A 27,708-nucleotide genomic window follows, 5' to 3' on the forward strand; every position below is an offset into this window, starting at 1 on the left:
TTCTCTAGACCTTTCCCTTTCAAACATGGCTATGCTGGTTTGGTGGGATCCACAGGCTCATCACTCTTGGGGTGGGAACTGGGAAGGGTTAGCTGGAGGTTTGCATTCGCATTGCCCCCATCTCCTCAAGTTGCCTGGAATGGGGTGTTGTGCTTTCACCATCCCCGCAGTGTCCTGGGCTATAACCTTATGCCCAGGAATCGTGAACAAATGAGGTTCCATGTGGAGCAATTCTGCAGATCCAGCACAGAACATAAGTCATGTTCCCCTACTTCGCAAAACAGCCCCTGACTCGTCTCCTCACTGGGAGTGGTTGATCCAACTCTTGAATGATTCTGACTTGCTTTCATTACCTTCCTCCCTCCCAGCCAATCCCCTTCAGTGGGTAGAAGCGTGGTTGGGGGAGGTGTGTAGACCAGTCCATCACTATCTTTTCACTGACAGAAACTCCCCCTTGCTGTGTGGTCTCTGCAGACGGTTTGCGGCATTTAGAATGTTTAACTCTCACCTTCCCACTCAGCCGTGTGGTGATTTGAAGGGCTTTTTGTTTTCCGAGGTAGAATTACACCTCTTGCAGGTTGGATTCCTTTACACTGCTATCCTAAACCTTCTCCAAAAACCACCAACAGCAGGAAAATTCTCTTGGCTCATAGACACGAGCTGCAACTGGCAAAGGGCCCTTTCTTTAAAGATAATCACATAATTACACTGCAGTGTGTCAATGCTTTATCCTGCTCATTGCTAATTTTTCTCCTTTAAAAAAAACAACAAAAAAACAGTTGCAGTTCTCTCCTCCTCCTACCCAAAGCAAGGGAGCTGGTTTGGATTGATGGCCCTTGCCCTGTTCTGGATTTGAGAGAACATGGAGCAAGAGGCTGAATTTAAAAACATAAAATCCCAAGACAAAATGTAGGGCTGGCTGTGTAAATAGACCATTCATTAAACTATTAAACTATTCCCTGAGCTTTTCAGTTACCAAGCCAGACTGGAAAGTCAGGAGATCTGAATGTCATGCTTGGTGTTCAGCAATGCTAAGAATACGAAAGTGCAGGTTCCCACCCCAGCTTTGGCTCTGCCCTCTCGTCTCTTCTTTATCCTCCTCTTACTGATTGCAAGAGCCCACTAGTGGCCACATGACATGAATTCCTTGGATCCCAGCAGCTGTCCGGTGACAGCATGCACTCACTCTTCCAGCCTTTCTTGAGTAGAGGAGGCTCCCAGGCCCATCTTGGCAGGGCATGATGGGGAGGCTGAGGCTTTTCCTGCATTCAGCCTAGTCTCTGGACTGAGGCTCTAGCAAGTATCTCTAATATAGAGGCCTGACCAGTTTTAAGCGGTTGAATGGGGGCAGAATCAGGTATTTGGCCAATAATGGCGAAATAGCTGGGGAGCAGGGGCTTGCGTGGATGATATGTACAGGGGGATGTGTGATGTTGTGGTCTCTAGCACATACTCCAAGGCCCTGGGGACGGTCTTGTCTCTAGCGTCTTACGAGACAGGGGTTTGCAGTTTACAAGCCAGTTATGGAGAGCTTTGTCTGGGAAAAGGAGGGTGGGGCCTGTGCTCCATACTTGAAAATTCAGTGAGGGACGCTCAGGATATGAGGTCAGGCACCTTAAATCCCAAAGCTAGACAGAGCCAAGGTTTGCATTGGAATCGGAGCTGAGTATTCCCTGACTCTGATGGTCGGCGTTTCTGAACTCTCAGACCAGGTCTACTCTACAACGTTTTGTCAGCGCAGCTGTGTGAAAACCCACACCTCCTAGCTGACATAGCTATGCCGTCAGAACCCCCAGAGAGGAGACGCAACTAGGCTGGCAGATGAGTGCTTCCGTCTGACCTTGGGGGAGGTGGTGGTGATATGCTGACAGAAAACTCCCTCTGTGGGCGTGTGCTGTGTCTACACTAGGGGGCTTTGCCAGCATAACCTGTCAACCATTTGTAGCGTACACAAACCCTCAGTATGGTCGGTTGTCTTGACTTTTGCCTCGTTAGCATTATTATGCTCTGATGTTTTAAACTGGTCAGTAGTTCTCTGCAACCTCCACTCTGACTTCAGTTGTTTGGCTGGGATTCGTAGGTGACTGTCTCTGCCGTCCGTCGGGGACCTGCCACGTAGGAGGGGTCGGCTCCTTGGCATTAGACCGCAGCCCTTCGTCCTGGGTAGAAAATGCAATGCCCCTTGTTGAGCCTTGGCAGAACAGGGCTCTGTTGTGACTGGCACGTGGGTGCCTCAGCCATCGTGTGTCACTGCAAGGAGAACACCACAGGGGCTACTGAGATTGGGGGTTGGAGGGCAAGCTGTGATGTCACCAGGCTCTCAGCCGTCTCTTCCAGACTACGCTCTTTTACCGCTACAGTCCCTGGGACGTTTACTCTTTGGCATGTGCTGACTAGCTTGAGTATTTATAGACCAAATTAAATTAAACGATATGTCTTTAAATTGTGCATATTGCAACACTCTGAAGAGTTTATCCAGCATTTCAAACCCACCTTTTTATCTCAATCTTTTTTTCTCAACTTTGCCATGAATTGGAACTCCTCCATCTCCTCCAGGGAGACAATCCTGCAGCACAACCGGCCCTGGTCTCCTGTGGAGTAGAGGGAAGGGTACTTGCATGGCTCTGATCACATCAAATGACTGTAGCTGAGTGGAGTTTGCCAGTCTGTACAAGAACTAAAATTAGCCATTAGAAGAATTTTGTATTTTAATATGAAATCAAAATGCCGGTAACATTTTGGTGTTAACATCTCTTTTACCTAATACTGATTTGAAGCATCTAATGTAACCAAGCTAATGTACGTGGTGCTGATCCAATAGAAATGGACAGGCCGCTTGAGACTACACCCAACCTCTCTTAACAAAAATAAATACACGTGAATTCTTTCCGTGACGATTTTTATAGCAGGAACATCCCTGGCAAAGGGCATTTCCTGTGTTGTAACGATCCCTTCAGAAGTAGAACTTTGGCTTAGCCAAAGGCCGTTAACTCCATTTAGGTTCTTATGCTGGGCCCACCACAGTGGTGTCTGACTCTTCCCACGTGGTTGCTAATCTGAAGCAAATGACGTGGACTGGGGCTGTTGTTTGTTAAACAGGGTGAAAACTGATTTGCAGTTGCCTCCATGGGGCTCTTGCGTGGCTGGTGGCATAAACTGTCCCTTCCAGCAGTGCAGCCATGGGTGCATGTTGGGCTCCTGTAACTTTGAAATACTCGGCATGGTCTGTCTGCCTTAATGGGGTGTGTCACTGCAGTGCTGAACGGAATACCCTTAGCTGGCTGGTCGGGAGCAAAAGTTGTTACCAGCTGGTAGCCGGTGGTTGGTCTCAGTGCTCACATTACAAATGACATTAATTGTCACCCTTGGCAGAGAAGCCAAGCGCTGAAGAGCCATGAAGACTGAATCTTTCTTGCCCCTAGTTGAGGTCTTTCTGTTCAGATTTGAGATCTAAGAGTAGGTCTGGGGAGCAACTAGTGGGAAGCTTGTGCTACCCCTGCTCGGGCTGTGCCTATCCAGGTGACCAGGGATCTGAACTCTCTCAGATAAGAACAGTAATGGCCTAATGTTCTCCAAAGTGCATGGGACACTGAGAAATATGGATTTCGGTGCTGCGTGTGCGCAAACCAGGAAAGCAGAACTATGGGAGGACTGTAGAAATGTATGCGGCCTGCCCATCCAGTGAGTGCTTTACTGATGCTGCACTCACATGTCCCATCAAGACCGAGAGCTTGCTTCAGCATGAAGGTGGTTTAACACTGGTAGTACGTGCACAGTGCGGAGGCAGCCAGTGAGCCAGTTCTCAGCCTCCCAGCAGCTCCAGAGGAACGAGAGGACACATCATTCTTTCCTATTTGCCCTCAAGACAATGGAAAACGATTTTCATGGCAGGTTAAACTGTAGCACTCTGGGCTGGAACAGGAGCCTCAATACAGAATAAAAGTCCAGTCAGTTGATCATTGCCTTCAGCAGGATATTATACCCTGAATTTATGGCTGTAACTGGTTACAAATAAATGATCTCTGTCTCTGCTGCCGCTGCAGTAACCATGGCTCTAGGGCTCAGGGTTGTGATCCTCTCAGCTAATCATGGCGCTCCAGCAGAGTACTGTTGGGCACCTCCTGGTGGCCCTGTCCAGCCAACAACTGGCCACTCACTAGATGATGATAGTACCAGAAAATCACTGACAACTTAGTAGGACAATGATGCAAAATTATAAAAAGGAATAAACAATTTAAACCATCCCCTCCCCCTCCTGGTGGTGCTGGCAGTAGCAATGACAGACTGGCAAGAGCTGACCAGTGCAGAGGGAGGGTACATTTCTGGCATAAAAGCCCCAGAGTGTGAGACAATCAACCAGATTTCTACAGCAGCGGAGACTCTGATGAATTGTTCCTCAGTAATTGGCTGGCCTGGCCAGCCCCGCCCCGCCCCAACAGAAGGGTCAGTCGGGAAACGCAGTCAGTTGGTGACTGTGGAAATCTGGGTTTATTTCCAGGGACCGTGCCATTCGTTCTGTACCGTACTACACACTCCCTTGTTTGGCTTGGAGGCGGTGGAGGTGGAAATCTTGTGGATCCACATGCAGCATAGACAAATTAAATGGTGACTTCTCCCCTTCCCCCTCCTGCTGTGACCCAGCTGGTGTCAATTATGGGACAGACTCAGCTGACTCGGAGGAGAAACCGTTTGCGCTATATTCTGCTCGGTTAGGGCTGAATTCTCATCTTGGGTAGCAGGCGCATCTCACTGCTTGGTTGAAAAATCACCTGTGGTGCTGGACTCTACAGGAGATGCAGCGCTAGGCTACTTTTCTATCTGAGGTCAGGGCTGAGCCCTTGGTTGCAGGCTGTTGTAAGTGACAGTTGCCACTGCCTCAGACCATGTGGCACACACACTTCCCATCCAATGAGTGCTCGTTTGCACCAGCTTTAGCTCCTTGTCTCAGCCTTATTATAAAGTAGCATTTTTGCTTCTGGCACCTGGCAGCAGATAGTTCAAGGCAAGTTGAGATCTGTTAGCCGGCTGAAAGTACTAGAAAAGCGAACAGAATCTGTGTAACCTGATGCTGGTGTGTGTGTCACTTTGAATCACTGTGGCTGCACCCTGCTTATCAACAAGCCCCATTTCGGATGGGGCAAGTGGGGAAAAAGCTCTTCCCTTCCCTCTCTGAAGTTTCCTGAAGGATTTACATCATTGCAGTGAGTTTTCATCACAGGCACATTAAATCTGCCACAGCTATGTCAGGGGAGACATTTCCTCTGGTTAGTCAGGGATTATCCGCCTTGCTCTGCAGGGGGAGGGGAAGCTGCTCTGTTCATTCAGTAACTAATCCACCAACCGGCTGGTGTTGTCACTGGCTTTAGCAAGAGAGAGCCATAGTAATTGCTTTCCCTCAATGGCATGGGCCTTTCAGTGCAAGGCCAGGGCGATGCCAGCCTACCATTGCTGACCAGTGCAGAGAAAACCCTACACAGTTACCTCCAGGGATATAGACATCTTTGCTGCATGGTACAGTGTGTGAATTCCAGAACAAAGAACATAGCATTCTTTTATTTATTATTTGTATTAGCGTAGTGCCTAGGGACCCCGGTCCTGGACCAAGAGCCCTTTGTGCTAGGCGCTGTACAGACACAAAACAAAGAGCTGGTCCTTGCCCCAAAGAGCTGACAATCCTAAGTATAAGACAAGAGAAACAGATGGAGACAGAGTCAGGGAAGTACACGGAGACAGTGCTGATCAGCATGACCAGTGTCGTCTCAGCACACCCAGCAGCCGAACCGTTGTCAAGTGTTTGTAGATGTGCCGGCAAAGGAGAGTTTTAAGGAGTGATTTGAAGGGGGATCATGAGGTAGCTTTGCAATGTTTCCAGGGAGCTCCTCCAAAATGTGAGAGGCAGAATGAGAGAAAGCACGAAGGGGCTTGTTTGAAAATGTAATGGACAGAGAAAATGTTACAGATGGGCAACCATGTAGTGCGAGGGCACAATTGCTTTAGTTTATGGTGTTCCCAGAACTCTGCAGTGGTGTTCACCCTACTAGTAACTGGCTGAAGTCTGTCTGTGTAGAATTGGAGGATGCCAGTGAGTAGTCCAGGCTGTGTGACCTTGATACAACTGTGACGGGTTGGATCACAGAGACCCCCTTGGGACTGCCACCTGATGTGCTGAGACTACCTCTGTGTCTGTTTTCCCTGGCAGCTTGGGACTTCAGTACCCTGTCTTGTTGAGCCAGACATGCTAGCCTGCTGCAAACACAGACCCAGGTCTGAACCACGTCCCCCAAAGGCTGCAGACTTAACTGAAAATGGCTTAGAAAGTGCTCCTGTCTCTAGCACCCAGACACCCAGTTCCCAATAGTATCCAAACCCCCAAATAAATCCGTTTTACTCTGTATAAAGCTTATACAGGGTAAATTCATAAATTGTTCGCCCTCTATAACACTGATAGAGAGAGATGCACAGCTGTTTGCTCCCCCAGGAATTAATTACTTGCTCTGGGTTAATTAATAAGCAAAATGATTTTTATTAAATATAAAAAGTAAGATGTAAGTGGTTCCAAGTAGTAACAGACACAGCAAAGTAAATTACCAAGCAAAATAAAACAAAAACACAAAAGTCTAAGCCTAATACAGTAGGAAACTAAATGCAGGTAAATCTCACCCTCAGAGATGTTCCAATAAGCTTCTTTCACAGACTAGACTCCTTCCTAGTCTGGGTCCAGCAATCACTCACACCCCCGTAGTTACTGTCCTTTGTTCCAGTTTCTTTCAAGCATCTCTTTGGGGTGGAGAGGCTATCTCTTGAGCCAGCTGAAGACAAAATGTGGAGGGGTTTCCAGGGCCTTTTATATTCTTTCTCTTGTGGGCGGAAACCCCTTTGTTCTCCTGTGCAAAATCACAGTAACGAGATGGAGTCTGTAGCCACCTGGGCAAGTCTCATGTTTATGAATGATTCCGCTTTTTGCAGGCCAACGCCATTGTTTACATGTTAGTTTGAACATTCCCAAGAAAGCTCAGATGTAGATTGGCGTCTCCCAAAGTCCATTGCTAGTTAAGTACTCCCAATTACTTGAATAACCCCTTCACACTATGTTGACCAAATCTGCGTTATGTGCTTCCTACAGCAAATACTTTAAATACAAGCATAGAGCCAATGCTCATAACTTCAGATATAAAAATGATACATGCCTACAAATAGGATGAATATATTCAGTAGATCATAACCTTTGCAAAGATCTGTTACATGGCATATCTAGCATAAAACATATTCCAGTTATGTCATATTTACACTCATAAGCATATTTCTATAAAGCATTATGGGGTGCAACGTCACAAGAACGCTGTGTGTTCTGCGCTGCTGTCTGAACTGGGAGGGAATCACTTTGACTCCAAAGAGAGGTGAAGTTAAGAATGACTTGGAAATGCATTGAGAAGCGCTCTTGAGAACACCCCACCTCTGTTACGGAAGCCAGTCCTTGGTACAAGCCATCTGCTGTTCAGAACTGGAGACTGCGTGGGCTTATGGAGAATGTGGCTGGCTTGTGTCTGGCAGCAAAGCCCGGGTTTATCCTGCCTACTGTGATAGTGGATGTTCTTGTTCTTCGTAGAAGGGTTAAATCTTTGTGTGACTGCTGCTGAGCCTGTGGTATCTTGTGGCAGCTAGTCCTGCACGATAACTGTGCTTGGCACATTTTTTATTAAAAAAACCCTTTTTATCAGCTTTAAATTTTGGTGTGTTTCAGCTGTGTGCGTCCCCTTGCCCTCGTAGTATGAAGGACTAGACAACAGTGCCCACTTTGCCCACTCTGAACCATTCATTCTTCTTCGCGTGATTGCTCATGCACATTCCAATAGGTGTGCGCACGCCGCATGCATGATCGTCGGAAGGTTTTTCCCCTAGCGGTACCCATCGGGTCGGCTGCGGAGCCCCCTGGAGTGGCGCCTTCATGGCAGTGTCTATAGGTCCCTGCCGACCCGCCGCCTGCTCAGTTCCTTCGTACTGCCCGTGACAATCGTTGGAGCAGCTCAGTCTCTTGTATTCACAAGTACCTACCTAGTGGTTCCCCTTTTCTTAGTCGTAAATAGTTTCACAGAGTTATAGTTACAGTAGTTTGTAGTTTCATAGTTAGCTACGCTTAGTTTGGGGGGTCGTCCCCCCCAGTCTTCCCCAGACACCGGGGCAGGCCTCTGTCGCAGGGGTTTGTCATGTGAGAGGTGTGCGAAACCTGTGCACAGAGGCAACGCTGCTTGTCTTAAGTGCCTGGGAGAAGGTCATCAGACAGACAAGTGCTCAATTTGCAGGCGCTTTAGACCCAGGCCTATCGTTTGAAGCTTCTCCTGATGGAGTCGGCCCTCAGCCGGTACCGGAAATGGCACTGGCTGAGAACACGCGCAGCAGAGTGAAAGCCCCAGACGCGGGTCTCTGCTTCAGATTCCACAGAAGGCTGCTGATCCACTCTAGGGACTAGGTCTGCAGAGCCCCCGTCTCAGAGACATCCCAGCGGTGTGTTGCCAGTGGGAACACGCGTGATCGCCGGCTCACCTGCATTATCTAGGAAAGAAGCTGCTTAAGAACTACCTCCTGGAACTCTAGGAAAGCATGGCACAGGAACACAGCCATGCTCCAACAGTCATGAAGGGGTTAAAACTATTAGACCCACTAATATCTAATGCCAGCAACTAAAAAGGCTGAACTGGAGCAAGGGCTTTTCAATACTGCACCAGGAATGGGCTCAACATAGCGGAAAGGAGTTCTGAAAAGTCCTTCCCACTAGTGGACGCATCTCCTGGCCTTTAAACTATTTGCTTTTGAAACCTGTCAAATCTCCTTAAACCTGTGCTTTCTTCTTCTCTCTCCTGCAGGGGACATGAGCTGCCAGTACAGAGCTCCTCTGATTCATGCCTTCCTGAGAGGAGCAAGAGACCCGGATAGCACCCTGAGGGCTAGCAGTCTGTCCAACTTGGGAGAGCTGTGTCAGAGACTTCACTTCCAGCTGGGCTCCGTGGTTCAGGAGGTATCGACACTGTACATCTCCCCTATATAATAGACACTTTAGCTGTATCTGTTGCCACTGGAGAGCTGCCTTAATGACACCGGTACAGGTGCCTTCCTGCCGACCCCTCTCCCACAGAGTGGAGGCCTGGGATCGGTGGAGGAGGAGCCTTCCTAGGGCTGCTGCATATCTTGCAGGTGCGTTTTTAGGTTCCTAGTCTTAGAAACAGTTCGTGCTGGCTGAGATGGGAACGAGGAGGCCTGTTTATACCCTGAGAGCAGTATGTCCTTTGAATGCAGGTCTTCGGGAGCTCCCATTTCTGTCTGTTTATATATTATACATGCAAAAGAATGTAAAGGTTGCAGAGTCAAGCACTCAGGTTAAGAAATGCCAGAATCAAGGTTGCCTATAACCTTGATTTGGCCCCCTTGTATGTATGCATTATAACGTAGTCTTTAATTAGGTGACCCCATGCTGCTGTTTCCATAGGATCCTGCCTCATTCAGTGCACAGGATGGATGGTGCACGCTGAATGAGCAGCTATTCGAGATCTTGTTTTATCCTCATTGTTTGGTGTGTGACTCCAGGTCCTATTTACTGCATGCTGTTCAAGTCCGGTTCTGAATACAGAATACAGCTCACCCTCTGAGTCCCAGTTCCCAGTCTCCCTCCTTTGGCGCCTCATCCCAGTCTCCCACCCCTGACACCGGGTCTAATTTCAGTTTTCTCCCTACCCCTTTCCCCCTCTCCTGGTCCCCAGTGTCTCCCCCACAGCTCCCAGTCACTCTTCCTTGACTCTTCACCTCAGTCTCGTCTCTCCCTCCCGCCCCCCTGACTCCTTGCCTAGCCAGTCCTAGTCATCCCTGCCCCTAGATTCCTTGTCTAATCTCAGTCTTCCACTCACCTGTTTTCCCACTCCCCAGTTCCCAGTCTTGCCCCCAGCACTTCGCCCCCTCTGCTGCCCCTCTCACATGTTCAGCTCTTGTCCCCTCTGCATTCAAGTCAGGCAACTTCTTCCTCCAGCCTGCCTGGCAGGTGGATCATTGGAAACACAGGAGGGAGTCTCCCTGTCAGTCCGGTACCCAGCAGCACAGTGCTCCCCGGCAGCTGGGAACAACAATTACCGGGAAAGTCCTGTTCAGCCTCTGTGGCCCTGAACTGGAGCATGCTCAGTGCAGACAGAATCTTCAGAGAATTTGTCCCTTCAGAGCATGTGCAAACTGAGCATTTCCAGTGGCCTGTCACTTTACCAAATCTGGGCGGCGTTTCACAGGAACAGCAGCGTGCCCAGCTCTGACACTGGGTGAAGCCACCATCCCTGCCACGTTTCAAGCCCTTGCTGTCAGACGTGGAGGCAATATAGCTTCTCAATTAAATAACGGAAAGAATATTTTAAACATGGGCAAAACAATGTATTTTTCCCTAATCTTGTTCTCTGAATCAGCTGAACAATTTTTGTTGGTACTTTAATTCAGTCTGAGGCAGACCCCTGGCATGGAAAATTTCAGCCCAAATAGTTAGTGTGGCAACTGAAAACAGGGTCTTATAATGGGAAGTGTCAGACTACCAGCCCTGCCTCTAATAATTTCACTGTAGTACAAGACCTTAAAGCATATTTTGTACCTGCTACAGGCACCTCCTCCCAGTTAATAGCATCTCATTATGCTTTTCATTGCTGCAAAAGAGGAGAATTCAGTGCCAGTTTTATCCTAGTGGCTGGGGTGCTGCAGTCTGTGCACTTTGATGAAAGGCTTTAGGCAAGGTGCATTTATATCAGAGGCACAACAAAGGTGGAGTTTCCCCAGCTGCTGTTCTCCCTTGAAGTTTTTTCAGGGCCAGAGGTGAGTTTCTCGTTTTTCCCTGGCTGATTGTAACTGTTTGGTGTGTTGGAGGCAGTGAACCTGCTACTCTGGCACTAAACCCAGGAACACCGTGTCACTCACTCAGCCATGACCGCTGCTGAGGCCCAGAAGACTGTGCTTGTACAGCCAGTGTGTCTGCAAACAGGCCATTCCCAGAGCTGTTCCCTTCCCACACATCACTCCTTTCTCTGGAAGGCATGTGCAGCCCAGGTGTGTGCATGGTCCAGGGCTTTAATTGTTTAGGAACAAACAAACCAAAAATGGCCTCTCAGTAGGCATGTGTGAAGAACACTTTCACACACAGATCAAGTAGTGAACTGGCAAATGTCATTCCACGTTAGCACCCTTTGCACACGAGGATCCGGGGAGCTGTGTGTTTCCTTCCCTTCCCATTTGCCGTCACCAGCCCTCACCTCCCTTCCAGTTGTGCTCACACACCTCTGTGGTAACTGGATTAATCACGTACATGAAAATAACATTAAATATTTTGCTCGTGTGTTTCTCACTGTATCCAGCTGCTAGTCTTTATTATATTGGAGTAGAAGAGCCAGCCCCATGTGACCAGACAGCTGTATACTCCTTTCCCCCTCCCTGGTTTGGGAACTGCTACACTAGAGACTGTAAGCTCTTTGGGGCAAGGACCATGTGTTTGTACAGTGCCTAGCACCATGGGTCCTTTCTCCATGACTGGGCCCCAAGGCACTGTGGTAATATAAATAACAGAGCCGTGTTCCTGCAGCTTAGAGCCCCGTGACTAGCTCCGTGGACAAGAGATGAGGACATTGGGTGCAGCTCTGTAGCAGTTCCGTTGCCTGCTCAGCAGTGTCCATGAGGTGCCCTCTCTGACCACAGGGCTCAGGTGTTTTGGCAGCCCAGTGACGCCACGGCCTGCCCAGAGAGATAGTGAGGGTGGGCCTGGCAACCAGCCGGGATCCCAGGGATCAACCTCATTTGCATAAAAGCAAAGCTCCCTGGTGCCTTTGCTGAAATGGAAGTGTTGCCCATCAAGCCCGTGCCATGCTCCAGCCTCTCCTCCCCTTCACACACATTCTTTGCATCCAGCATCTCCATAGTAAAGGCCAGGGCACCTGCCTCTGCGCCATCCAGTGCAAAGCAGGGACACTCCCAGTCCTGTGGCCTGTGTCCGGGATGATACTGAACTGAGCTCTAGTCTCCCAGGGTGCTGAGAACTAGGAATCTCTCCTCCTTGTGGCCTATACCAGGTGCTCATACTGCTTTATCTGTGCTTCCTCCTCGGAAGCTGAGGTGCCTGGAATAGTGCACTGCAGTCTTCAGGGCCTCTTCTCCCAAGGCATTGTGTTGGGCTGACAGAAATGAATGTGATTTAGAACCACCACCCAGGAGCAGGGAGGGGCCGTATCATTGTGAGCCGCTCCGGTACTATGGTGACGAGTGCTGTGGAAATGCTGATAAATGAGCCCACCTGGCAGGGCACCGTCAGCCCCACACGGTCAGTGGCACGCGCTGTAGGTTTCCACAGAGACGTGTCAGCACAGTCATTAGGCAGCGCCGGGTTTACAGAGCAGAGATGGGGTCTGCGGTAATGCTCCTTTGAATGAGCAGACTGTTAATGAGTTTAAAAGCGATAGACATCAGGCATGCTGAGATCAGCACCATCCCCGCTGAGTGAGCAGAAGGATGTGGCTGAGGCAGGTGCTCATAGGAGGCAGGCAGAGGTGTGAGCACATGCCAGAGGACAAGCAGGTCACCTCTGTTCCGTGCCCAGTTGGTCTGATCCCTTTTCAGACCCGAAGGCAGGTGGAAGTGCTTCAGGGAAGGGAGAAGCACTGCTGCAGACACGGGAGGCTCTCTACAATCCCCTCTGCTCGTGAGTTGCTTCCCAGCACGGGCTCTTCCTGGGGATTGGCTGGGTTGGTGCCAGCCTGCGTGAATTCTGGATGTAAGCGTAAGGGCTGAGAGCAGTGCGGAGACACCGGGTTTAGCCTGGGGGCCGGGGCATTCCCACAGTGCTCGAAGAAGCTGCTTTTCCAGGGTTTCTGTAGAAATACACCCTGTGAGCTCTATGGTCCCATATGAACACCGTGTTGGCTTAAACCTGGGCTGTGCCTTCCCACAGAGTGCTAGGCAGCAGGCTCCCATCTCCCTGCCAGCTTCAGAAGAATCACTGGGGCAGATAGTCCCTGGGCTGGGAAGCCGGGGGGATCTTGTTACTGTTCGGGTAGAGCTCCAGTCATTCTGTGTTTAAGGTGGTCCAAGGATTGAAGGGCTGAGGAGCTCCGTCCAGAGATTGCACTAGGGCTGAGTCCCGCAGGGTCACAGCCCCCCACCCTGCCCCCGAAGGTGACCCACTCGCTGGTGAGTGAGTGGGCACTATGAATGTGCCTGAAACAAGCTGTCACAGCCCTACAATTGTGTGAGACTAGCACAGGCCTGTTGTGGGTGCTTCCAGATCAAATTAAGCCCTGGCTCCAGCTCCATTCTTCCCTGAGCCCTTAGTCTCTGGCCTGAAGAAGTATGTGGACAGGTGTGGTGCAGCCCCTCTGCTGCTGCTGCTGTGTAAGTCCCGTCTGGCTCTGCAGCAGGCGGGAGTCCAGCAGGCATTGCAGCAGCCAGCCCCTCTGTGAGATGCACTCTCCAGGGCGCGGGGGGACTAGGCACTGTCCTTGAACAAATTGCTGATACTCTTATACTGATACAAATTGCTGATGCTCTTTTTCCATTCTGTTTGGAAATGACGCCAACCAGCCACGGAAAGTGGAGCATGTCTGTGAATGTCAGGTCGTGCTTTGCAAAGCTGGGATGTACTGGAGGAGAACAGCTTTAGGCACAGGTGCAGTGTGCACTGGATGTGGGGGATTTGGGTCTGTCTCTGCCCCAAAGCGGGAGGCAGGTGGGTTCAAATCTCCCAGGAACTATTGCAGCACATGTGAGGAGGAAGGCAGGTCATGCTCCCAGGCATGATTCGAAACAAGAGCACGCCTAGCGGGGCTATTGAGACACACCGGGTCGTGAACTGGGATGGGATTTGTAGGACTTTGCTGTTCAGCTCTCTGCTGGTCCACCTCTGCCCGTGAACTGCTGAGACAGTTTTCCCACCACTTGTTCACAGGCTGCTCTGAGAAACCCTTCTTAGCCCATACGTTTCTGGGGGACCAGCTAGCGTCAGAGGCAAGCAGACGCATTGGTGTGGCTAGAAGCTGTGAGGTCAGCAGCAATGCCAACGCAGAGTGCACGCAAGCAGCTGGCAAGCACGCCTTTCTGCAAGACAGTCAGAAAGATGTAATGAATATTTCCCTCCTGCTTCTGCTCACGCATCGATCTGGTAGTGACAGCATTTGACAAGATGCCAATGCACCGCATGTCAGCTATTTCAGGAACATGCTAGCTGTGCGAACTCTCCCTGCTGTTGCTGATTATCTAATTAGGCTCTTTAAACTCTGCCTGCCTGCTTAACAGCAGAGAAACACGCAGTCTGCACAGCGAATCCCTGTGCAAGTGAAGTGTCTCTCCTCAAGTTGGAGATTCACTCGCGCTCTAAAGGAGTGGTCCAGGCCTGCCCAGGTTCTCTGCATGAGGCACTTTCCTTTTGGGCAACAGTTTCTGCTCACAGGTTTTTAGATGTAGCTGTTCCAGGAAGTCTCACTCAAGCAATTTGTGCCCCCCATTTCATCTACTTGATACCAACGACACACCCTTCGAGCTGGTCAATCTGTATTACAGGCTCTTCAGGACCTGTTCTGGGTCATAATCATCTGCAGTGTCCGACAGGGGTTTTTAATAATAAAATACCCAGTGTTTACCTACGACCCACGATATCTGGCACTGCTGCTGAGAGTGCAGCCTCCTGGGGGAGGGAATGGCAGTACCATCCAATGGCCCAGAGAAATGCAGACATCATGGATGCCAATGCCCAAACAAGGGAATAGATGAACCAAAACCAATTCAGAGGCCATGAGGTACCTAATAAATGCCTAGGCAAGTAGCATTCCTTCTCAACCCTTCTAAGGAGCGGGACTACGTGACTGGGCCATGCTTAGAATCCTTTGTTATACAACAGCTTTCTCGTCGCACAGTCTCTGCTGCTTTCCTGGGTCCTAGCTCAGCTTTGCAGTCCCCGTTGCCCTGACAACACAGGAGCAAAGCCCCTCCCAATCCATGGGGAGCCTAGTGGCATCTGCACATTTAATCAAATCTGCCTAAAGTTAGGTGCCCAAATCCACATTTAGGCCACTACATTGACCTATGTAAAGGTGCTGAATGACCCGGCTCTCACTGACGTCAGTGGCAGCTCAGGAGCTCAGCACCTTTGAGAATTCGTCACTTTTATTTAGGATTCTAACTTTAGGCACCTGGGTTTGAAAATGTAGGGAGCCAGCTTGAGAGGCCAGAGGTCTTCTGAAATTGTCCAGAGGATTTCCCCCAGTCCCATCCCCTGAAATCGCAGGCAATGGGACATCATCCCCCCACATCAGCAGGGAACGCTGAATGAGCAGCCCCATACCTCAGCTGGCAGAAAAGGCAGGAGAGCAGCATAACATGGGGCTTCCCTTCTTTCCACTCCGGACACAGCCCCCTTTGCCTGCAGCTTCTGTAAAGACCCATGTCATGGGGTGCGCTCTAGCCTGCTGGGCCAGGTCTGCCTTGGTTTCCATGGGCTTGTTTCTGCCCCAAGTTCTCCTGCCCGCTCTGGAGCTGCAGGTGGGCAGGCCCTGGGGGCTGTTGCTGTGTTTTTCCTGCTGTGTACACGCCATGCCTTTGTGGATCTGCATGTTACGGTCACTGATACGTTTTCCACATCACGTGTGGGTGTACTGATGGGTTTCTGACTGCACCCCCGCCCAGCCCAGCCCAGCAACACTGCGGTGGGGACGATGGAGTGTAGCAAAGGCGCTGCGTACACTAACAAAGTTCTCGCCCCGGTTTGCCCTGCCAGGTGACCTCCTGTTTGACAGCTGTAGTTAAGACAGACAGCGAGGCTGAAGTCCGAAGAGCTGCCGTCCATGTGGTGGTGGTGCTGCTCCGTGGGCTCAGTGAGAAAGCGACTGAGGTAAGCCTCCCTCCCTGCTCCCAGCAGTGCCACAGGTACCTCCACGCAGCCTCTTCGCAGACTGACCCTCACCCATGGCACAGGCGTGCATCACGCGTTATCCCTGGAGCCTACAGTCAACACACTGGCTCCTGCCACAGAGCAAGGAAACTCCCAAGTGTCTCCAGACCCAGGGGTCCTGCCCACTACACCCATCCCAAGCCTGGCGAGCATAATGTGCTCTCAGACAGCAACTTACTGAACTCTCTGGGTATCTCTGACATGATCTCCAGATAGCAGCAGTTCAGGCTCTGATTGTGTGTGTTGAGTCACTGGGAAGGGTTACGAGAAACATTTCCTCTAGATATTGCAGGCAGTAAAACCCAAGGTGTGGCTCTTGGGAGCCTAATAACTCATAAGGTAAACTTCCATGTCTAGGCAAAAGCTAATGAAAGCGTAACGGTGAGCTAGGAATTCATTTCCCCTGCAGGGATTCCTGCCTAGCTCCTGTGCCGAGCTCTAAGATTAGTGCACGACGGTGTCTCCTCTTATTGTCTGTGTGCGCCAGTCCCCAGCGGTGAGATCCCCAGGAGTTCTAAAAATCATGAGCCCTCTGTCCTGGCTCCTAATGCACAGACCTGTTCAGGAGTCACCAGCATGGATGTGGTGAAATATTAAGAGAACTGTAATTACCCTAAAAGCCAGACTTCCTCCACTTCCCAGCACCCACTGTTAATGTTCTGCATTAACACTGATCCCAGCTTCCTCGCTTACACGGCAGCTCCTGTGTATTGGCCGTTCCCCAGGGTGGCTTTAGCATGGGCTTCTGCAACAGTGACTGCCTTCCTTGGGAGAGATGAAGAGCAACCTCTCTGCATTACTGTAGCAAAGGATGTCGTCCTGCCATGGCCAGAGATTTCACTCCCATCTCTGACTCAGTCTACTCAGTGCTGTTTCTGAGATACGAGAGCACCCAGGCCATGCTGCTAGCCCCGGGCTGCTCTGTTCCGTTGCCCTGCTCTTCCCTGTGTTTGCAGAGAGTGGGAGAGAGCAAAGCCGCCAAAGCTACAGCGTCTGGTGTCCACTGTGTATAAAAAGCCCGTCCCGTTGACGGTGACAGCGCTTGGGGCTGGGCCGGCACTGCCAGGGATAGATTCGTCCTCTGGGGAAGTTTACTCTGGCATTGCTGTGGCTGAGGTGGTGCTGGGAGGCTGTCAGCTGGAGAAGCCCACACGCAGCCCAGCACGTAGGGGGTGGTTCAGGGACTAGAAGATGTGGACACTATTGGATTCAGCCTCCGTGTAGTGCTTCGGTGGGGATCCAGGCTCCCCATTTGTCCAAGCAGGCGGTGCACTGGGAAAGTCACCCTCTTAGGCCAAGAGGTCATTGGCTCTCCCCATAAAATTGCTTGGACAGACGGAGCAGTGTGACCTCTGGATGAGGTGTCAAAGGGTTAGTGTGTGACTTCAATCCCGTGTGACCCCAGGGCCTGAATGTTACAATGGCTCAATGCCTGTGTAGGCAGCAGGTCCGACCCGGAACCCCCAGCCTCAGAGCAGCCATGTCGGCGCTGGTTACTTCTTCTGGATCCCCTGGCTGGGGTCAGGAGCAGGCCCAGCACCTGAAGAAGGGGGGACACTGCACAGAATGGGCAGTGAGCTCCCCAGATCCCTCCACTGCTTCCTGAGCTGAGGCTTGCTCTCTGTGCCTGGATCTCTATTACAGCAGGCTGCATGCAGGGGGAGGTCCCAGCCAGCTGGGGAGTCTGCAGAGCGCCAGTGAGCCCTCACCCATGGGAGAGACTGTGGTGACTGCCTCGCCTTGGGTCTGTCCCTGGATGAAAGCCCAGCTCTTTATCACACGCTAGTAAAGCCTGTGTGTGGAATGACCCAGCCACTCCGCCAGAGATGTCAGAGCAGGGTTGGTTCTTCACTGGTGATGCTGAACTTTCAGCTAGTTTATCCCCTTTGAACTGTGCTTCTGTGAAGTCAGGAGCTGTCTGAGCCAAGCTCCATCCCTGTAATAACATACACACGATCCTCTTGGGCACTTCAGTGTGCAGCAGAGAGCCATGCGGTTTCAGGCTATGCTGCCCTTCCTTGCTGTCTGCCATGGCCCCTTGGATTCTTCTCTCGCAGTGGGTTTGTAGCCATAAAATCCTGCTGGGTAGTGCCAAGCTGCTCTGTCCCGCCTCCTGCATGTGGGACCCTGTGGGGAGGGCTCACGGGGTCAGTGTGAGAGGGACCTGCTAACGAAGTGTGATACAGCGAGTACTGGGAGTTGTGCCACCAGAAATGGCTCGGTCCTGCTGAATGAGCCAGCCCTGTAGGAGTGGCAGTAGGCATGTTATACAACAGAACTGGCCTGGGCAGAGGTGAGGCGTGGCCAGTGTGCAGTCCCCTTATCGTGCTGAGTTTACAGTGCAGCTCCCTTATCGTGCCGAGAGCTGGCTCTTCTGGCCGCCACAAGGAAAAACAGAGTATTAAGAACATAAGGACGGCCATACTGGGGCAGACCAATGGTCCATCTAGCCTGTTATCCTGTCTGACAGTGACTAGTGCCTGATGCTTCAGAGGGAATCTACAGAACACGGCAGTTTTGAGTGATCCATCCCCGTGGTCCAGTCCCAGCTTCTGGCATGCTGGGATCTGTAGTTTCCACCACCTGCACTTCTGTATTTAAGAGAGTGACAGCAGATACCATGCCAATGGCCTGTGAATCAGGTGCAGTGCTGGTACCCCAGGCAGGTTGTCAGTGCAGCCCTTTGTGGGGCAGTCAGAGCACCGCAGACCTGTGTGCTGTCGTGGGTGGGTGGGTATCACACAGCGCAGCACTGTAAAGGCTGATGCGGTAATATGTCAAATCTGGGACGTGTCTCTCTGGGTTCACTAGAAATCCCATGTCATTAATGTTTTGGTGGCAAAGAGCAGATCCCATCTGGGAAGCTGCATGTTGTTTGCCGCTCTTACACCAGCACATTGGACAACGTGCACTGGTGTCAGCAGCTCTTACGCCAAGGTCCAGCCCAGCAGCGGGTCTAAACCACGCCGGCTCCTTAGTGTCCGCGAAGCGCGCTCCTGGCTGCAGAGAGCACTTGGGCAACAGGGGACTGGATCTGAGGCCTGGCTACAGAGTCTGCTCCTTGGCTGCTGCTGTTGGGGATGGGAGGGACTCTGTCTTTGCAAGCAGCAGCTTCCTAACCGGGTGTCTCCCTGCAGGTCCCTGTAGCTCACACCCAGAGAACGGGGAAAGCAATCCAAGCCCCGTGCAGCCCCCGTTTGTCACCCCCCGCACGTGCTGCGCTCACTGCCGAGGCTAGAAGAATTAAACTCAGGATTTCCGAGTTAAGACTGTGCTACTGCCCTAGAGTCACCTCCTGGTGGTCCCTGTGCAGCCTGAGCTGCCCAGCAGCTTCCTGCCTTTTGTTGTCTTATGGCTCCCCCCACCCCCACAGTTGTGTTAACACCTTTCTGAGCGTGTGTTGACACAGGCTGCAGAATGGGCTATCGGCTGATCCAGCCTGTTTCCTTTGCAGAGCTATTCCCCCAGTAAGTGCTCCACATCTAGACAGAGGTTCACTGTAGTGCACAAATGAAAAGAACATTTATATGAGGGTGACTCACATCCAGGTTAATTTTATTCCTCTGCAAACTTTCAAAGACCGTCATCAAGGTCCTTGATAGGCAGAAAAGAAATGGACACAGCCCCCCTGCCCTGGGCACTGCCTACTGCTGCTCCTCCCCCACTAACCGTCTGCTTCTAACCTTTCTGCTTCCCCCCCCTCCACAAGACAGCGTGTGGCATCAGCAGGCTGCCCTACGGGGACTGGCGCTCACTGCTGCAGGCTCTCAGAGCATTGAATATTGTGGCAGTTCTTGCTGGGAATGGAACACCTCCTCCCCTGGGGCTCTCAGCAGCTAGGGCAGGTTTGCTGTGGCTGATACCATTGACCAGAGATTGAGAGCATCACAATCTCAACTGTATTACAACAGCTACATTTGCTTTACCGCTTCCTGTCACTCATAGGCAGTTTCCCAGTGTGCTTTGGCTGTGTATTCATCTGCTCTGTGGGTGGTTAACATGCTTCTCTCTGGAACCTGGAAGGTAGAGAGCTGGGTGCTGACTGGGATGCTTACTTGCATTCCTACTGCAGGTTTGTCTGTATCCACCTCTACCTAGTAGATGTCTGATAATTTCTCCTCTTGCTAGCTGCTCACAGGGAAAAGGAGCTGCTCTTTGTCCCTCCACCCCCACAAGAGCATCTGCAAGTGGGGACAGATTTCTATAGCTTTCCCCCTCCCTGAACCTCCATGTTTGGTTCTCTCTCAGTGAGAGTGAATAGTACCAGCATCTGCTTCTACTGTTGCCCATATGTAGTTTTCTCCTGCAGCAGAGTGAAACTGACATTTGCACTGCTAGCTACAGAATTCTGGATAGCAGCAGTGAAACTGACCAGGGTGGAGTTAATCTCCTCTGCTACAGTATGGGAAAGCTGTGAGCTGCAGCAGAGGCACTGGAGCTGTCTGCAGTCTCAGGAAGTTGACACTGCATTGCTTTACATTCAGTTCATATTTCCAAGGTTTTTCCCTCTCCCTCGACCAAGGATTAGAGTTAGCAACTTTTACAAGGGAATATTACTTTATAAAGAAATTGAAGATTCACACACACACACACACACACACACACACCCTCTCTCTCTCTCTCTCTCTCTCTCTCTACCTGTGCCCAGTCACATTCCAGTGAATGCTTCCCACTTGTCATGGGTAAGTTGATTTCTCCAGTCCTGGTTATCTGTCCCAGTGTAGCCAGATGTGTCAGTTTCTCTGTGGGGGACTGCTTGTCCCTTCATTTCTTCCCTGATGTTTGGCTGCTTGTGAGGTTTTATTCCTGTGCGAACAACATGCTATATAAAATTTATTATATGGCAATTTACCCGGAGGAGGATTCCAGTGAAGTTGCTGTACTGAACAAGCTACTGGTTACCATCCCAGTGCAGCGCAACGCCTGTTGAATGACTGTAACGTCAGTTGGTGGCTGGGGTACAAATTACTGAGGTAGCCTGCTGAATTCAGGGAGGCATGTGGCCTAGTGGACTGAGCACAGGATCGGGAGTCAGGAACTCCTGAGTTCTAATCCCCCTTCTGTCCCTGACTTGCTATGGGACCTCTGTCTGTTTTCCCCATCTGTGAAATGGAGGTAGTGCCTTGGGCACGTACTGGGCAGGGATAGGAGGTTTGACAGTGTGCATGGGTGCGGTGTTGCATTGGTTATGGTTTAGAGGGGTTTCTGCTGAGGCATAGCTGCTGTTCCAAGAATTCCAACATAAGCAAATTCCCTGGGGCCTCACCTTTCCCACCTCCCTCCAAAACACAAACATTTAGAAAGCCACCCCGAAATCCTGCATTCAGTGCTCAGTGAGTGCACCAGGTGCGTGACGCGGGATTATTGCTGCAAAGGGGGATGGAGCGAATCTGGCATGAAAAGTGCATTAGGTGAAATTCCCCCCAAAAAGCAGTAGGTGGCGCTCATACAGGCTTGTGATGCCAGCTGCCCTTGGGATTAGTGCCCCCCCCATGCACAGCCAGGCTTGTGGTGGGGGACCCGGACAGGTCTTCAGGATGAAGATTAGGTGCCCTGTCACATGTGTGGGTCAGTTTGATAAGACATGAACTGAATCGAGTACCGGGAATTCTAACGTATCGCATCCCGGAGAATCCCGGTCTACACAACAGCTTCCTCCCCCTTCAGCTGCAGGGCACCTAGAGACCCCTGGGCTGGGCTCACCTGTTGGTAACTGTGCCAGCGTTCCATTCACACCACGCTGGAGCGTCGTAGCTGGGGGAGAGGGGTCCCGGGTCCTGCAAAGCTGTGCTCCTGGACGCAGCATGCGGGCAGCTTTTCCCTGGACGCTTGTGCGTGGGCAGCCGCATTCCTGGGGAGAAATGAGAGTGGCAATAAGAGCAGCCACTTGGGCTTCATTCTCCAGGGTTCCCCAGGTTGCGCTGGGAAGACCAGCAGCTGTGTGGTCCCACAGAAACACCGAATTCAAGGCTTGAATGCAGAGCGAAGCGGGGAAAGCCCAGGGGCTTGTACACCAGTGAGCCTGACTGGTAAAATCCCCTTTCCAAACCCACCCTCTGGCTGTGTATGTCCTTTCCAGCTGCCCCTCACTTCCTTCGCAGCACCTCCGCTGGGCAGGGCCTACAGCAGCCGCAGGGACCTGGAGTCTCCCCTTTCGGGACATTTTGTTGGCACCTGTTTCGCTGTGCATGGAAGAGGCGCACTCTCCCTCTGATCTTCAGAGCCAACAGCTGAAACACCAAGCACTGGGGAAGGGAGGGCCGGGCTGGGCCGGGCCATTCAAAGTGTCTGGTTCTTTCAAGCCTCTTGATGAATAACTATGGCTCCGGTGAGAACCCAGGGACTTGCCTGTTTCTTCCCTTCCCCACAGGACACCTTCTTCCCTTATCTTGTGAACATGAGGGACTCTGCCTCCGTGTCAGGCCTTCCTGCCCATCCCTCTCCACAGCAAGGGGAGATGGCGCTGGTGGAAGGTCCATGTCATTTGTGTTGGAGACGGCAGTGCCTTGGGCTGTGTGTAAAACGAACCCTTCCAGTAGCACATTCTCAGCTGGCTGACTCCCCACAAGCAGTGCAGAAAGTCTGCCCCCTTTCACGGCCTGGCCCCATGTGGCCAGGGACCCAGGCTGGGTGGTGCAGTGTCAGTTGCAGGTGACCTACAGGGATACACCCAGAGGGAGAGGTTTTGATAGGTTGCAGGTGGTCATGGAGCCTCTCACTCCAAGGAAGGCATCCAACCTTGTGTCTCTCTCCTTGGCCTCTCCTGCTGATTGCTGGATTCCCCTGCCAGGGGGGTGGAATTCCCCTGCTCAGAAGTTAGACTGAGGAAAGGGGAACTTGGCACAGGAACCCGGTGGACAGCTGCCTATGTCATGGGTAAAACATGTCAGGGCTGCGTCTCGGAAAGCCGTGGGCATTGCCATGGGGGCATTCATGTAAATGCAGGGACTGAGGAATGGCCTTTTTATTCAGGGGCAAGGACTTCCCCGCTCTCCTTGCCAGTTATCTGGTGTTCCCAGCAGCAGAATTTGTTTGGGCGCCTTTCCTGTGTTAAAGGAAATCGTGCTCTTGCTCTTGGGAATTCCCAGAGCTGGGCTGGGATTGCGTTGCACATTGCCCTTGCTTGGCCCCTGCTAGAAGCGGTGCCATTGACAAGTTTTCTCCCACACCTCGCTGTGCCATCGGGTAACCCAGTGAAGACGAGGGGGTGCAGGGGATAAAGCCTTTGGGTAAGCGAAGGGTGCAAAAGCCAAGGAGGGGAAGGGGATCATTTAGGGCAGGAGTTTTCTGGGTCATGGAATGTAAGGCACTGGGTCGCAGCGGCTCTGGTCAGCACCACCGACCGGGCCATTAAAAGTCCCATCAGTGGTGCTGCCCGGCTAAGGCAGGCTAGTCCCTACCTGTTCAAACACCGCGCTGCACCCTGGGAGCGGCCAGCAGCAGATCTGGCTCCTAGGCAGGCGCGCCATGGGTCTCCGCGCACTGCCCCTGCCCTGAGCACCGGCTCTGCGCTCCCATTGGCTGGTTCCCGGCCAATAGGAGCTGGGGGAGGGGTGCCTGCAGGCGAGCCCCCTCCAAACTTGAAGCCCCTTCCTGAATCCCAAACCCCTCACCCCAGCCCAGAGCCCTGACCCTCTCCTGTACCCCAACCTCCTGCCCCAGCCCTGAGCCCCCCAAACCCCTCACCCCCCATACCCCAATCTCCTGCCCCAGCCCTGAGCCCCCCCAAACCCCTAATCCCCCCCCCCCCCCCCCCCCCCCCCCCCCCCCCCGTCCAGCCGCAGGGGAGTCGGATCCAGCTGGTCTGGACAAAGCAGTGATGCAGCCTGGGAAATGCAGGCACCAGTTCGGTCGGCCTTGGAGCTACCACCTTGGTGTGTCAGTCCAGAGCCTGCCCTGCTCCCTGCGGGCTGGTGCCACTGTAGATGTGGCGCTGTGCATCACACAGCACTGTAGGAAGGTGTCCCTGGGTGTGAGCCGAGCCCACTGCTGCTGTCAGCCCACCCCGGGGGGCAGCCCCTTTCCATGACGAGCATGGACACCAAGGCATTAGCAGGCTCACTACCAAGGCAGGGAAGGACTTTGAGTTTTCAGGCATCTCTGGACTTCCATCTGCCACTGGGAGCTGGGATTTTCTGACCCATATGCATGTCCAGAAAGGCCTTTGCCCAAATCCCAGAGCTCTAGAACCTCTTGCTCCAAAGCTGGGAAAGCCTGGTTCTGTGCATCCCTTCCCCATGAACGTGCTCACACCCTTCTCTGGTCCCCGTCCCCCCCTCAGCCCGGCTGGATGTTCATGCAGCTCTCTGACCCGGGGGGGCTGCCTGCTGCAGCCACCACTCCCATGGAGCAGCGCATCACATGGCAAGTGGGTTAGTAAGGGATGGACGCACCCAGCCAGACAACTTGGCTAATCTATACGTGCGTCAGTCCCCGAGCCGAGGCGCTAGGAACTGCTCCTGGGGAGAAAAGCCACCACCTGCCTGTTTTAGGGGAACTCCAGCGGCTCAGCATCTGCTGTGGGGAGTGAGCACAGTTCAGTTGTAGCTCTGGGTTTACAGAGGAGGGGCTGTATCATGGTCCCTCTCTGGCAGATGGGGAAACCGAGGCACGGAGGGGCAGGGATTTGCCCAAGTGATCCTACTGCTGTGATTTGCTGTAGTGTCCTGGGACTGGGCTGAGCCCGGGGTGCTGAACAGAAGGCGACAGGTCTGTGCCCAGTGGGGGATACTGGCTTATGGCTGTTCCGAATGTGGAGGTGCTGAGTGTCCGTCTCTCCCCAGGTTCTCAGGGACGTGCTGCGGGATCTCTACCGCCTGCTGAAGTCAGTGGTGGCTTCTGACCGTGATGAGGTCACAGTGCTTCATGCCCAGCTGGCCTTGGAGGAGCTCGATGACATCATGAGGAGGTTCTTGTTCCCCCCCCAAACCCTAGAGAAGAAGCTCGTGGTCCTGCCGTAGCAAGACACAGAGGCCAGCAGGGTCGAGTGCCCCCAGCACAACTTCCACAGCCCAGTCGCACCTGCTTGTCTGGGCCAGCGCGCCGTAGCCAGGAGAGACCAGGATTCCTGCGTCCCACGGCCTCGTCTCTCGTCCCCTTCTGCCTCCCGGTTTGCTGAGAGCAGTTAACACGCTGTAGGATGTGCTTAAAATTTGGCTCCTGCCCCAGGCTGTGACTTGGGGCCTGCCAGCGTGTGTTCTGGCCTGTCTGCCTCGGCTAGAAATGAGGCTACGTGGAATCTGCAAGACCTCAGAAAGTCACAGTGAGGGCTCCTTGCCCGTGCAGACTGCAGCATTGCTTGGGGCCAGCACAGCTCACAGGGCCGAGCATGCCAGGAACTCGTGCAGGGAGTCGCTTTCAAAACCAAAACCAACCTTGTACTGAACCCAAACGCAGGGCAGGAAAAACCCCACCATTTGCTCTGCCCTCCGTTCATGTTTACCGGGACAGTTGCCAATGAAACCACCGGCCCGTCACAGCGAGGAGGCAGTGGCATCGGGGCGGCTCTGGTACAGGTACCTCCTAGAGGGTTCAACCGGCCTGCCAGGTGCAGAGTCTCCCGCCCCCCCTCCCCCCTCCCCACACACACACACCATGTGCTCAGACTGAGGGGACTCGCTGCTCAAAATGCAGAGACCTTATTAAAACGACAGCCCCTCTCCAGGCCCGTGGGACTGGCTCCTCGGCGAGTGGTGAAACGCAGGGACTGGAAGTCCGCTCTCATCCACTCCCTGCATTTGACCTTCACTGGGGGCTCTCAGCCATTAGCACTGTGCTGCAGGGCTGGGTTTAAAAATCCCCAAACATCCCCCAGGAGCCGTCCACTGGGGTGCCTGGCGGGCGTGGGGTATGTTTGACATTGTTTGTGGGCCAACCTTGTCATGCCAGGGCCCCTCTAAGCTGGCTATAAAGAATCTCTGTCACTGTCACTCCGTGTAAAGTCAACCTGCGTGGGCAGAGGGAGGGGCACGGCAGAGCGTGCTCTTGCTCTCCCTGGATAAAGAAGCTAAGTTGGCGTGGGGAAGCTGGCCCTCCGTACCACGCTGGAGAGCTCAGCCCAGGCCAAGTGAGCGCCCTGCACTGTATGTGCCCGAGGAAGGGAAATCGGAGGAAATGGATTTGTTTTCACTTGCAGAGGGGAGGGAGGGGAATTGACCTGGACAGTGCCTTGGGAAATGCAAAGTAGGATCCAGCCCCTCCTTCCCCTCGAGTTGTCCACGCAGCCCGGTGTCGGACACCTCCGGTGGCCCAGGGCTGCACAGTCAGGGCGGATGTGATGCACACGCAGACCGCACTAGCGATGATCTGTCAGACAGGCCCAGCCACGTCAAACCTGCAAGGCCTGTGTTCTCCCACCCTGCCCAGGGAGCAGGTCAGCGCTCTGCTGGCAGGAAGGACCTGCTGAGATCTCCCTCCCTTTGTAAAGTGCTTTGGGATCAGCAGGTGTGAAGACCTGTCTGAGAGCTGAGGGCGGTTGCTGCTGGGCTGTGGGGAGCTGGCAGCTGCATGGGCTGCTGCCTCCTACAAGCAGCCTTGGCAGCTCGGCTCTTGAAGCCCTGCTCCTGGAGCCATGTGACTGCAGGAGCCTCTCAGCTTTGTGTGTTTTAAAAGGAGGTTTGTGGCCCTCGTGGCGGTGGAGAAACGCTGGAAACGCGAGGTCGGCTCAGGCCCCAGAAGGCAAAGAACCAGAGCCAGGTTCAGTCTTTGTCAAACTCTCCTGAGTGAAGCCGATCTCGTGTGTTGGGGGGTCTGACTGGTGATTTTCGAGTGCCTGGCACCAAACAAACCCATTGACCACTTCCTTAATGGTCACCTCCACGTAGGCAGTGGCTGTAGTTGCCACGTGGCGGCAATGGGGGGGCACAGGAGGAGGTGCAGTTCCTGGGCTGGTGAAGGGGCAGGGAGGCCCCGTGACACCTCTCTGAGATGTGGGGAAAGCTTGCGAAGCCCTGCACGCCTCTTCGGCCCGAGCCCGGTCCCTCCACGTCGGCTGCACGGGGGGGGAGTCAGGGAGGGGCTGGCGTCGTGGGCATGGGGCTAAAGCTCCATCCAGCTCCACTGCTCCCTAGAGCCTCCCTTCAGACCAATGGGGCCTTCGATTGAAAAGTGACGTGGTGGGGGCTTGTGGCATGTCTGATTCCTCCCTCCTGCTTGGGCGGGACCCAGGGGCCCCGGCCTCCAGCACTAGTGGAGAGTGACTCACTGGCCTGCTTTCACTGGCGCAGCGACCAGACAAGATTCCTGTCCGGGCTCTCTTGGGAGCCTCTCTGAGGCTGCGGGACATTTGGGGAGGAGCCATTAGCTCTGGGGCGGGCGGATTTATGGGAGATCTCTCTGCAGAGCTTCCAGCCGGGGCAGGCACTACCTACCCCCCGACTCCGCACTGCGGCCGGCTCACCTACCTGCCATGCTGCGTGCATGGACTGGGTCAGTGCAGAGATTCTGCCTGTGTCTCCAACTGCCCTCACAGGGAGAGGAGCTGCCTTTGGCACAGGTTCTGCTGGGTCGGGCAGTGCTGGGGCCGGAGCAGCTGCGTGTTGACCCCTTAGAAATACCTGAGAACAAACATTAAAACCTGGGATCCCCGAGGCTTCTGCCTGGACCCAGCACCCGTCCGTCTGAGCCCAAAGCCCCCCCGGGTCCATGCCTGGACCCAGCACCCCGTCCGTGTGAGCCCAGAGCCCCCTGGGTCCCTGCCTGGACCCAGCACCCCGTCCTTGTGAGCCCAAAGCCCCCCGGGTCCCTGCCTGGACCCAGCACCCGTC

At 53.0% G+C, this 27,708-nt stretch overlaps 1 protein-coding gene across 1 annotated transcript in view; it reads left to right on the forward strand.

The window, feature by feature from the left end:
• Positions 1-25,857, forward strand: part of LOC112118536 (transport and Golgi organization protein 6 homolog) — an 85,088-nt gene extending 59,231 nt beyond the window's left edge. The window contains exons 16-18 of the mRNA XM_026663248.2: positions 8,862-9,013; positions 15,770-15,883; positions 24,727-25,857. Coding sequence (XP_026519033.1) covers positions 8,862-9,013; positions 15,770-15,883; positions 24,727-24,903 — 443 coding nt within the window. The 3' untranslated portion in view covers positions 24,904-25,857. The remainder of the gene's footprint in view (positions 1-8,861; positions 9,014-15,769; positions 15,884-24,726) is intronic.
• The last annotated feature ends 1,851 nt before the right edge of the window (positions 25,858-27,708 follow it).

This window comes from Terrapene carolina, unplaced genomic scaffold (genome assembly GCF_002925995.2).
Source record: "Terrapene carolina triunguis isolate 2854851 unplaced genomic scaffold, T_m_triunguis-2.0 Scaffold32922, whole genome shotgun sequence".
NCBI classification, from domain to species: domain Eukaryota; kingdom Metazoa; phylum Chordata; order Testudines; family Emydidae; genus Terrapene; species Terrapene triunguis.